The sequence below is a fragment of the Xenopus laevis genome, chromosome 6L (assembly GCF_017654675.1).
Source record: "Xenopus laevis strain J_2021 chromosome 6L, Xenopus_laevis_v10.1, whole genome shotgun sequence".
Taxonomy (NCBI): domain Eukaryota; kingdom Metazoa; phylum Chordata; class Amphibia; order Anura; family Pipidae; genus Xenopus; species Xenopus laevis.
In genome coordinates this window covers 42,796,747-42,809,623 of record NC_054381.1, presented here as the reverse complement: position 1 = coordinate 42,809,623, position 12,877 = coordinate 42,796,747, and the positions used below count along the sequence as shown (strand labels likewise).

The 12,877-nt window shown below is 40.7% G+C and overlaps 1 protein-coding gene across 5 annotated transcripts; it reads left to right on the top strand.

The window, feature by feature from the left end:
- The first annotated feature begins 3,888 nt into the window (after positions 1–3,888).
- hnrnpa2b1.L (heterogeneous nuclear ribonucleoprotein A2/B1 L homeolog) lies at positions 3,889–12,877 on the top strand. 5 transcript variants are annotated; one of them, XR_001936027.2, is made up of 12 exons: positions 3,889–4,059; positions 4,753–4,863; positions 6,615–6,761; positions 6,850–7,060; positions 7,154–7,255; positions 7,375–7,452; positions 9,417–9,479; positions 10,124–10,246; positions 10,328–10,456; positions 10,968–11,068; positions 12,207–12,303; positions 12,708–12,877. XR_001936027.2 is itself a non-coding variant. In XM_018266206.2 (11 exons), the coding sequence occupies exons 1-10, from the start codon at positions 4,054–4,056 to the stop codon at positions 11,036–11,038; spliced, it is 1,041 nt and encodes a 346-aa protein (XP_018121695.1). In that variant the 5' UTR covers positions 3,889–4,053; the 3' UTR covers positions 11,039–11,068; positions 11,219–11,694.

Below are 12,877 nucleotides of genomic sequence, written 5' to 3'. Positions count from 1 at the left end.
CCTGGCTCCATAACCTCACACTTTATTAGCTATGTAGGCAGGTTGACTAATTTACAGATAATCTTTTCTAGGTTATAAATTAGCTTTGTTTATTCCTTTCAAATGACATTTGTAATTAATTTGTAATTGTTACTACTGGATTCTTGTATTTTTGTAATAATTTAATTGCTATGGGAAATTATTCAGAATGTGACTAATTGCCCCCTCGGTTAGATCTAAAAAGTGGTGCTGAGAAACCTCTTATATATCAACAAGTCAACAGAGAAGACTAAAAGGAGAGACTTCATGTCAGACGAATGCCTGGCTTGCCTTGATTAACATGGTGGCATGTAATTGCCATGAGTTTATATGGGACAGTAGCAGTGATCCACAACAGCCCTGTGATTGCATAAATGTGATTCTATGCAGCTTATTGAATTGGCAGAATACTATTTTTACCATAACTATCCAGTGTCGGACTGGGGTTGATGCCTAACCTGCTGCCAGGCTAGGGCTGCTCCCCGTGTCTTATGAAGGCAGGGCAGATTTTAGCGTGAAATGCAAAATGTTGCATTTTGGGTGTAGAAATCTGCCGCATCTGCCTTCCTGGTGCAGGCAGAGCAGGAGCGGATGACCAGTGGGGGTGCATATTCTCCACCTGCGCAGGCCGAGATTTACAATCGTCTGGCCCTAGCCTAATGTTTTCTTTCCGTATGTCATACAGCCTCATATATTAGGACAAATCTCATTTGTAATGTTTCCACCTCCCCACCCCCGCACAAAAACACAGCAGAAGGCAGTGCAAACTGGGTGGAGAAAAACTAAATGTAAATAAAATTTGGGGTCTAACCACATTTACATCTTCAGTGATAACATAATCAAACTTAATAGGATTAGAAAAAAAGATTTCCTTTTTTGAAACCTAATGTCAGACTGCATAAATCTTTATGGAAAAGCCACCTATTGCTTACTTGTTCCTGCATGCAACAGTACTGATAGATGGTACAAATAGGGGTCATTCTTTTCTGGTAGAAACGTGGGCTTCATCATATATGCTGCTTAAAACATTTTGCTGTGGGGCCCAGTAATGTTTAAATATGCCTATGTAAATATATACCAGGGGCAGTGCAAGAAAGATGTTCAAGTATATACAGATGGGAGGTCATGATCCATCTGGTGCTCTATTCATGGCAAATGGGAGGGATCATAGCACTGCAGTCCCTTTGTATATGTAGATGAGCAAAAGGAAGCCATCTGGTACCCTAGATGATGAATATAGGAGCCGATATTTGCAGACCAACCCATTCCCTATTAAACTTTATATAAAGATAAGTAAGAGTACACTGTAGAATAACATTCTCTATGCAGGAGTGATTTTAACCCATTAAGTTAACAAACATCCAGTGGATCTTAAGTCCCCTGCATTGTAACCTGTTTAGGAGCCTATTAAATCCAACTGCTTTATGAAATTTGATCTACAGATGTAAGGGGAGCACTAGAACATTATCTAATGTTTTCCAGTCCTGGCACTAAAGGGCCAATGTCCAGTCCTTTGTGGACTTTTGCCTTTAAATTACACACCCACTTAGATTGTAAGTTCTATGGGGAAGGGACCTCCTTCTTACCTTGTCTCTCACCACATGGCACTAATTCAATGTGTTTTTATTTTATCTATTATAATGCTTGCGTGTGCACTTTTCTACATTGTAAGATTGTACAACACTGTGTATCCATCATCATAACACATACTGTTATACATACATAAAGAGAACAAACACAATACATGGCAAAGCCGTAATTTAAAGTTCTGTTATATTTCTATGTTTACAATCAGTATTTCATATTATTTAAAAATAATAAACAGGTAATTTTATTGCGTTTACAGGGCCGGGCCAAGGTAGTTTGGCACCCTAGGCAAGAGCTTTAATCAGTGCCCCCCTTGTCCTGCATTACCATTTCTCACCTTACCATGACGGTTTTTAAATAAAGAAAGCAAGAAAGTGTACAACACAACCCCTCTGTACCTGTGCCAGCAGCAGCAGCCAAAAATAAATCAGATCATATTGCCCACAAGTATCTATGTACCTGTGCCAGCAGCAACAGCAATAATATGGCCCCCAAATCTGTACCTGTGCCAGCAGGAAGAGTCACAGTACAAGCCCAGACAAGGTTTTTTTTCTTCTGTTGGAATTTGGAAAGAATGTCTTCCGTGTGAGGCTGTGAGCAGAGAGCCACACCAACGCGCCAGGGCGCCAGCTCTCTGCCTCTTTCTGCCGCGTCAGTGAGGTCATTGATGCACGTGCGCATGCCGCGTCGCACAGTAGCAGCTCATAAGGACAGGAGGTGACTACTACTTGCCAGCAAGAGGGAGATGAGGGAGGTGGATTCCGCCTGACTCCGAGTGCCATGATTATTAAAACAGATTATTAAACAAGCACTCAAAAAAATTGAAAAAAAAACCAAAAAAGTGTCCTCTTAAAAGTGCGCCCCTCAATGATGGTGCCCTAGGCAGCCGCCTACTCTGCCTACCGCTAGTTCCGGCCCTGTGCGTTTAACACTAGCAGTTTTTGCTGTCTCTGGTGCTATGCATGCTTTAAGGCTCCTACAGTCAAGCGGTTTTACCTGTGTTCGTTTTTTTTTCAATAGTTTTTATTAGTGTTCAGGTTTATTAGGAACTCCATGGGCGATTTCGGCACTATCTGATGCGCAAACATGCAGGCGTCAAGTCGGATGCGATGGAAATAAGGTAAGCAACAGGAACGTCGGATGGTGTTGCAGCGTTCGTCCAATGCGACACTACTGCATGCTGCATCTGCGTCCAACAGTCGTGTCGCTGCGCCTTCATCCGACATTTCCATCTCTTAACTTATTTCTGTCGCAATTAGACTTGACGCCATCGTTTTTGCACAGCACGTCAGATCACCCCGAAATCGCCCATGGAGTTCCTCCCTGAGTGTTCCGGTTTAAAGCATTCAGTCGAAGGAGAGTGCAGGACGAAACACATTCTAATTCTTTTAAAGCGGACTGTACTCACACAGGTGCATGTAAGAGCCAAACGTAGGTAGAATGCAGCTAGGGTTGCCACCTGGCCTAGCCAGTAAAAATAATGGTTGATCCCAATGTTATTAATAGGGAAAAAAGATAGATATATAGAAAGGCTGGTATTTTTCTCCAGAAAAGGTGGCAAGTGGCAACCATAAACGCAGCATGTTTCATTTCACCTGCGTTCAATGTTTACAAGCATCTGTGTGAGTAGAGGGTTGGGAGAAAGTGTTTTAGTCCTGCTCTACCTTAGAAAAGGTGGAAGCCCTACCTAAAGATGGTGTGCTTCATTGAGAACTGAGGGAGACTGGTTCAACACATATTTGGTAGTTTTTAGTCCAATTTAGAATGATGTACAAAGCCCATCAATAGCAATACTTTTTTGAGTGTTGTCCTGACTGTTATGGGAAAATGTTCACATATTTACCTTTATTGACTAAACTTTCACAATATTATTTACACCTGCGCTACTATTTCCTTTAAATGTATAAATATTAAGGAAAAATTTGTTTTTTCTTTCAACGTAGGTATATATTACCTAGTTACACAACTCCATTGTTCAGAAAAAAAACACCCACAATACTACCCCCAGAATTTCCTCCCCCCTACTAGATTTTTTTCATTCCGGTCTTTGTCAGGACAGAATGGCGTACTATGATTCTTGAAAACGATTACGATGAAACTGTTATCAGGCTCCGTTCTAATTGCCCTACTGTACGCAATATACGTAACATCCAACTTTGTTCCCATTGTTACTTTGAAAAGCGGCACGTCATTTCCATGCTGCATTGGATCAGGTTACGCCAACCGTCTTCGGCCGTAGCTCCTCCCTGTAGATTCCCATTGGCGGGTTACGGCTGACGTAGATAGGGGTTGAGGGCGTGGAAAATCGTCGGCGTGGAAGGTTCTGGAGACCGCAGTGCTTGAAAGTCGCCATTTAATCCCATCTTCGGAGCGGGAGCTATAGACTCGGCTAGGCCGCGTACATATTTATTTATTTATCTTTTGCGCTAGTTTCCAGTTGCTGCAGAAATGGAGGTAAGATTATTGTAATTGCATCGCTTATTTACAATAAAACTATATGCAATAGAGGCCACACTGTTATGCCCGGACTGCGTGTTAGCTGGGCAAGTATACTGTGCTAATATGAGTGTTGCATCCCTATTCTGATACGTATAAATAACTGGTGCCTGGGGGTAGAATTGCTGTATTTGAACACTAATGTGCAGATGTGGCGAGTTTAGTCGCGATCCCTAGTTTCTGGTTAGGACAATCCATCAATGGCGTTGGGAGATGCAGGTACTCTGTACACCGAGGGTGTGAGCCAAAAGCTTCCATTGTTAGACTGGGCCTGCATCTTTCATATAATGGCGCTGGCTTCGCGGCCGCCATCTTGTATTCGCCTCAGTGGTAGTTCTGCTTGGGTCACGTGATGCTGCTGGGCACAGTCCAGATGCGCCTACGTTGTATCTTACGGCAGATAATTGGCAGCACATGGAGGCGTGTGGGAATAATGTACGTGTTTGTATGGAAACGCTGTTGCCTCGTAACTTTATATGCGACGCAGCCCTTACAATTTGTGTCCACAGTCACTCTCTCTCCTCTCCTCTATCTTGTGTGTTTACAGAGGGAAAAGGAACAATTACAATTTGTGTCCACAGTCTGTCTCTCTCTCAATGTATATCTATCTATATATATCTCTATATCGCCTCTATCTTGTGTGTTTTACAGAGGGAAAAGGAACAGTTCCGTAAGCTTTTTATTGGAGGCCTCAGCTTTGAAACAACAGAGGAAAGTCTGCGGAATTTCTATGAACAATGGGGGCAGCTGACGGATTGTGTGGTAAGTACTGGGCGCCAATTTGGCCTTTAATCCAAATGTGACCATGTAACTAGTCCTTACCCGTTGTACCTATAGAGCTGCAGAACGTTCATTATCCTAAAGGCATCATCTCTCTGATAAACGTACATTCAGCTTTATTCTACTATGCAAATATCATGGTTTTTTTTTTTAACTAAAAGTGTAGATTGCACTGGAATTCTAATCATCTTTCTCATAAGGACCAATCCTGGTGTGGCTTCAGATAAATCTCCTCCCCTACAGTGTGCTCCTAACAAAACAGTCACAACAAAGGGCAGGGGTAGTAAACCGGTAATCCCTTTCATTCTAATTATCAAACAGAGTAGATTTTGTTTCCCTGTTTAGTGCAGGAACTAACAAACCTTAGGTTTCGTTGTTTTCCTTTCCCCCCCCCCTCTTGTGCTCATGTTGAACAAATGCTAAACTGCTCCTTTGCACGGCACGTAGGGTTGCAGTCTGACCGGGAAAAATGTTGCACCATTGCAATGTTAAATGGATACTGTCATGGGAAAACATTTTTTTTTTTTTCAAAATGAATCAGTTAATAGTGCTGCTCCAGCAGAATTCTGCACTGAAATCCGTTTCTCAAAAGAGCAAACATATTTTTTTTATAATTAATTTTGAAATCTGACATGGGGCTAGACATTGTCAATTTCCCAGCTGCCCCAAGTCATGTGATTTGTGCTCTGATAAACTTCAATCGCTCTTTACTGCTGTACTGCAAGTTGGAGTGATATCACCCCCTTCCCCCCCAGCAGCCAAACAAAAGAACAATGGGAAGGTAACCAGATAGCAGCCCCCTAACACAAGATAACAGCTGCCTGGTAGATCTAAGAACAACACTCAGTAGTAAAATCCAGGTCCCACTGAGACTCCTTCAGTTACATTGAGAAGGAAAAACAGCAGCCTGCCAGAAAGCATTTCTCCTAAAGTACAGGCACAAGTCACATGACCAGGGACAGCTGGGAAAATGACTGTCTAGCCCCATGTCAGATTTCAAAATTGAATATAAAAAATCTGTTTGCTCTTTTGAGAAATGGATTTCAGTGCAGAAATTCTGCTGGAGTAGCACTATTAACTGATGCGTTTTGAAAAAAAACATGTTTTCGATGACAGGATCCCTTTAAGTATAGAGAAAAACATAGGAAGGCCGGTATTTTTTTTTCGAAAAGGTGGCAACCCTGTGTATAAAAGACCTAAACTAGCCTGTATAGGGCACAGATTTTATTGTGCCACTTTTGAAAGTAAACAGGGGGCTCATTTGAGATCCCTGCAATTGTGCATGTTGTCCATCATTGGTTGTATCTGCACTTGACCCAGTTTCAGTATTTTTGTCAAGTTATGTACATTTTTTGTTTTACGTGTTAGGGTCAATTCAAGAATAAATCTTAATTTATTTATTTTTTCTGACCCATTTTTCAATCATTAGTTGTAGTTCTCTGCTTTGTCTTGAGTGATAATTGTCTGTTAAATTGTATATCACAAGACATGGCATTTTTTTTTACCTAGATCTGATTATAACCCAGCCTACAACTTCATATGCTGCTCTTTAATTACTTAAACATATTTAGAAGTTGGCAAGAAATAGCCACATGTTTTTCTTGGTTCACTGGATCATGCTCTGGGATATATGCATAACAAGACGTTTAAGTGTTGAGAGCTTATGCAGCTTTCATTCTTATGGGAGGAGGATACTCCAAATAGTATAACACTTTAACTTTTTTCCATTGTAGGTCATGAGAGATCCTGCGAGTAAAAGGTCCAGGGGGTTTGGCTTTGTAACCTTTTCCTGCATGAATGAAGTTGATGCAGCTATGTCTGCACGTCCACATACTATTGATGGCAGAGTAGTTGAGCCTAAGCGAGCTGTTGCCAGAGAGGTAATGTCTCCGTCAATTAAATTAACGCTTAAAATAATCTACATTTCAACTGAAATTTATGATTTTTTTTTTTCTTTTTTTTTTTCAGGAATCTGCCAAACCTGGTGCCCACGTCACTGTTAAGAAATTATTTGTTGGGGGCATTAAGGAAGACACAGAAGAGCATCATCTTCGAGAGTACTTTGAGGAATATGGGAAGATTGAGAGCACTGAAATCATTACAGACAAACAGTCTGGAAAGAAAAGGGGATTTGGCTTTGTGACTTTTAATGACCATGACCCAGTTGATAAGATAGTTTGTAAGTACTTTTTTTTTTTTTTTGTAGTTACTGAACTTTTTTTTTTTTTTTAAATGGGAATTTTAATTAACACTTAACTTTTTTTATTTGTAGTGCAAAAGTATCACACAATAAATGGGCACAATGCAGAAGTAAGAAAAGCCTTATCCAAACAAGAAATGCAAGATGTTCAGAACACCCGAAATAACAGAGGAGGTAAGAACATCAACAGGTTTTCCCCCTTCTCTCCTTTCCTTCATACATTTACTCTGCTGTTGTTGAACCTGGTTAACTTGTACTTGTTAGTGTACTCTAATGTGATACATTTATTTTAGGTAATTTCGGCTTTGGAGACTCAAGAGGTGGTGGTAACTTTGGTTCAGGACCGGGAGGCAACTTCAGAGGAGGATCTGGTATGTTTTTATTTATTTATTTTTTTAACTCTTACGTTTGCTTTGGTACTTTCTGGCTCGTAATAAGGGATAAAGGAACAGTTCAGTGTGAAAATAAACGCTGTAAATAGGCTGTGCAAAATAAAACATGTTTCTAATAGTTAGGCAAAAATGTAATGTATAAAGGCTGGAGTGACTGGATGTCTAACACAATAGCCATAACACTACTTCTGCTTTTCAGCTCTCTTGGTTTACACTGACTGGTTACCCTGATACCAGGCAGTAACCAATCAGACTTGAGGGGGGGGGCACATGGGTCAAAACTAGCTGAACAGATATGTCCCATGTGCCCCCCCCCCCCCCCTTTAAGTCACTGACTAGAACAGAGTTAGAGAGCTGCAAAGCAATAAGTAGTGTTCTGGCTATTGTATTAGACATCCAGTCACTCCAGCCTTTATACATTACATTTTTGCCTAACTAACTATTAGAAACATTTTTATTTTGCACAGCCTATCTACACCGTTTTTATTTTCACACTGAACTGTTCCTTTAAGCTGTAGTCATGTCTAGGAATATGTGGCATAACAAATAGATCAAATATTAACTCCTTAGCTTCAGTACAGCACGTGGTACTGTTTTGGGATCCAAAAATGTTGATGTTCTTTACATAAGCTGGGAAAACACAGTACCGTATATACTCGTGTATAAGCCGACCCGCGTATAAGCCGAGGTACCTAATTAACTAATCACACACAAACTCCCCACACATATACTATATACACACACAAACTCTCTACCCACACCATCATACAAAGACACACACATATACTATATACACACACTCCCCACACAATAATGACAAGGCTGATAACATATATTAATGCAGAGCCAGGGTGTCCAACCTGTAGACTTCCAGCTGCACTATAGGAACTGCACAACATAGGGAAGCAGGTAAAAGCGCACCAATAACTGGCACATACACGGGTTGAGTGACAGGGAACACCTGGAGGGTTGCTCAGGCCTGCAAGTGAGGGAGGATCCCCGGCCTGTAGTGGTTGTTGCTACCACCGCACTCTTTTAAGCCGCTCCCTGTACTGTTAGCTTGTTTAGAAAGAAAAGGCCCCAGTCGTAGGACTTTGCTGTGCGCCTGCTCTTACCTGGGTCCCGGCGGCACTCCGTTCATAGGCCCAGGCTGCGGGGAACGCAGGAACCAGCGGGTCGGTAAAGGTGGCGGGAGGGTAGCTGTCCATCTTCCTGGAAACTGGGAGCCTGCAATTTCCTCGCTTTCTCGCCTCCTGCCAGCCCCTTACCTCATCCCTGGGAGGCGGCAGCGGTGTTGACGCAGGCTGAGGGAGGGACGGACTGCAGGGAGAGGGGTTACCTCAGACTTTCACACTCCGTGGGATCTTGGAATTCAAACTGCGCCCCCATGTCGCTTTATTTCCCAGCATGCATCGCTCATGGCGGCGCCTCCTCTCCTCTCTCCCCCTTGTGCTGAGAAAGTTTCTAATACCGGTAGTTCTCTGCAAATTTACCGGTGAGGCAGCTGTCTTCTGCCTTCTACCGTATTTCATCTACAATAGGTTTTTCTATCATTGTACCATACTTACCCGAGTATAAGCCGAGGTCAATTTTTTTTCAGCACATTTTGGATGCTGAAAAACTCGGCTTATACACGAGTATATAATATATAATAGTTTCTTCTGCTGCAGTGGAAATTGTAATTGCTTATTGTTACATCCGTTGCTTGATTTTAGCAAACACTTCAGAGAATGGGAGATAGCTGGAATGTGGCTGAGTCTGCAATCACACATTCTTAATAGTCCTTGTCAAACAGTAGCAACAATAGTGCGCCCAGAAACTTTTGTTCTTTGGTTATTTGGTCTTGTTACAGAAATTGTTTTTTCTTCTTATGTTTATATTGAATGCTCTGGTGTTTGAAAAGTGAAGCCATTTCAGTAATAGTAACATTGTTGTCTTTACAGATGGTTATGGAGGTGGGCGCGGTTATGGCGATGGCTATAATGGATATGGTGGTGGTCAAGGCGGTACGTATCTGGATGAAAAGCAGAATTTATATTCTAGTAAGTGACCATCGAAGAACCTTCTCAAATTGTCATACATGTTAGCAAGCATAACGTCCTTTCTGATCTGTGCACTTGCAAGGAAAAAGAGGGTTTAACTGTAACAGAATCGCACAACTGTGCATTTTCTTGCTGGTTTAAGTGCGAGTGAACATTGCCTCATATGAGAGCCAGAGAGATACACTAGAGCTAGTATGGGAATGCCATATGGGATTACAATATAACAGGTCATTAGGATCACCAAACAGTGAGTCCTTGAAAATACAATAACCAAAAAGATTGTTTGTCACCAATATGGATCCATGTACAAGGTACTGCTTTGTAACACTTTATTTAAAGTGAACTCTTATAAGTGATGGCCTTCCTGTAATTCCCAGTTTTCTGGCTAGAATATCGTATACCTATAATTAAAAGTTTCACTATAGGATTATCCAACACCTATTGCTAGAAAAATATTTTTCATGCAAAGGCTTCACCTATGTGCTGAACACAGGGATAATGTAACTTCTTTTTGTTCAGCTTTGAGCTGCTTCAGAAACTTTCCTGTGTTCTTTGCTCAGTACTCTATGATCTGGTTGTTGGGTAAGAATTTTTTTTCCCCCCCAAAGGTGGCAACTTTGGAGGTGGACCCAGCTATGGAGCAGGAGGAGGAAGAGGGGGTTATGGAGGTGGCCCTAGCTATGGCAACCAAGGAGGCGGATATGGAGGCGGCTATGACAACTATGGTGGAGGTAAGGAAATACTGGCTATTTGGGGTTTTTTTTTTGTTTTTAATTTGCGCGTGTTCTGACTCGTTGTTTCTTTATTTACAGGAAACTATGGTGGAGGTGGAAACTACAATGACTTTGGGAACTATAATCAACAGTCTTCCAGTTATGGACCAATGAAGAGTGGTGGAAATTTCGGTGGAAACAGGAGTATGGGCGGGCCATATGGCGGAGGTAAATATCGGTAGTGACTGACGATGTTGAAAGATGTAGAAACATCATTGGGTCCCTTGCTGCATTCTTGTGTTCCTCCCCTGCTACAGAGTTTGTTGTACTAGATTCTGTGGTTCAGTTAATTCTGCTGCCACCGCATTGCTTGGCTCAAATTTGTCCCCCAAGTCAATATTGTGGTCTGATGTGACATGACCCTTGTTTAATAGTGATTTCTAGTCTTACTTGTCTGAGCCCTGACCAGATTTATATGTTTTGGACCTTACACAAGTGAGTAAACCTACTATTTGGTAAAATGCCAGTTAGCAGGCTATATCAATGATTTTATGGCCATACTGTATTTGTTGCCCATTGGCTAGCTCTAAAATATGCCATTTGCTCTCATTTTTGTCCACTCTTAATAGATTGTCTATGTTCAGTAAGTCTGCAACTTTATTCTTGTGTAGCGTTAATCTAACTTTACTGGTCTCTTTTGCTATTGGTATTTTATATAAACTTATTAATTCTTTTAAAGGAAACTATGGTCCTGGAAATGGTAGTGGAGCAAGTGGTGGTGGAGGATATGGAGGAAGAAATCGTTATTAGATTTAAAAACGTTTTTATCGCTCCTCTTGGGTAAGTAAGTTAGTAACATGTTTAAACAAACTATATGTTCAGGCATCTAGCAACAGGTTTAAGCTTCAGACTGAGGATAGGACTGTCTTTACATTGGCTAGTTGGATTACAGCATAACCTATTTTTTACCTTTTACTTCTATTGAAACAGGCTTCACTGTATAAATAGGAGAGGATGAGAGCCCAGAGGTGTAACGCAGCTGCAGGTTATCGAATTAACAATGTTAAGGAGACTTATCTCAGTCATGCATAATACATGCAGTGATATGACAGAAGACACCAGAGCAGATGCAGAGAGCCATTTTGTGAATGGATTGGAATATATTTAAGTACATTACCTTACGATGGAGGAAGGACTGTAAATTTTATGCCTTTGAGTCAGTTTCATAGGTTTTTAACTTTGTTGTAGTGGTCATTGTAAAGAGTGCAGCGGCATTCCTTTTGATATTGTTATATTTAAGTTTCAGGTCACTTGAGACTTTTTTTTTTTTTTTTTTTTCTCCGTTAAAAAAGAAATAACTAGCCAGGATCATGGTGTAATATGAGCCTTTTTTTATTTTACATTTTTTCAGTGTGTATAGTTAAGCTGTTGTACACTTTCATTTAATAAAATAATTCAAACGGAAACTGTCTTTCTAGATTTGTGTTACGAGGCAAGGAGTAGTAAATGTTGAAATGATGTCAAGTATGTTTGCTTGCAGTCTTAAGGAGCAAAGTATATAGATAACAGAGGGGTATCTCTGCAAAGAGACACCTGCTTAGATCTTTTAGATGCATCTGCTTCTTCAATGGCAAGGAAAGGAATAACCCCAGCGAGGTACTCTGCCCAGGGACACAGGTCTAGTACAAGAGAAGCCCCTGAAAGCGACTTCTAAATTCAGACATTAAAAACTGAATAAACGTTCTGGATTAAACTTTTTGCTACTCTAGATTAAGGATGGCAACGAAAGCTGAGGGGGTAGAACATATAGTTTTATACTTCTGTAGGTAAGAACTTATTTTCTTTCTTTCCACACAAAGCTAATAGTATACAGTATAGTATACTCGTATTTAGTAACGCCTGAAAAGTAAAGCTTCATTTATATCAAAGCACTAAATGAAAACTAACACTGAATTGTTTTTTCTTGCTGGATTTTTAGCTTTAAACATGGACAAATGCAGGCTGAAAAGACCAAGCTTTGTTTCAACAAATGTGCGTCGAGTTCTCTTCTGTCAACCCATTAAGAAAATCTGCAGGTAATGAAATAAGACATTCTTGCACACCCTTTTACGCCCAATATATTTATGAATTCATGCCATGGTAGTGGAGACTTGCTGTACAGCAAAAGGGTAGTTTTAATTTTAAAACTAAACGTTTTAGCGTTTTCTATACAGAAGTAGTATAAGACAATTGGAATTGGGCAGCATAAAGATTGTTTAGCACTTCTGTTGGAATTTAACTTCAGAGCCCAGTGCTGTGAGGCTGCAGTTCTAACTACTGAGACCAGGCGGGTCTGGTATTGGGGTAGAAAAATTAAAATCAGCGTAGGCTATGTTAAAAATGTAGATTACTGTAATATGTAGTATGGGGGGGGGCTGGATAAAAATTATACATTTAGTTCTTTACATAATGCTAATAGCTTTGTTTTTTTGTCCAACAGTTAATGCAGGAAACAGTCATTAAAGGGCATTTTCTTGCTGCCGGTTGACAGGATCTTCCAGTTGTTGAAGGAATTCTTTCATATTGAAACAGATTTTAACTTTTTTTTTTATGTCTAACGAGCGCAGGCTGGCTCTGTCTTCAAATTTTAATAAAGCTTTTATATACTTA

Excerpts from the sequence above, each read along its gene's own strand:
- hnrnpa2b1.L (XM_018266206.2), top strand. Across the intron at positions 4,864-6,614 it reads GGCAGCTGACGGATTGTGTG|GTCATGAGAGATCCTGCGAG; the intron begins GTAAGTACTGGG and ends TTTCCATTGTAG. Across the intron at positions 10,457-10,967 it reads GGGCGGGCCATATGGCGGAG|GAAACTATGGTCCTGGAAAT; the intron begins GTAAATATCGGT and ends ATTCTTTTAAAG.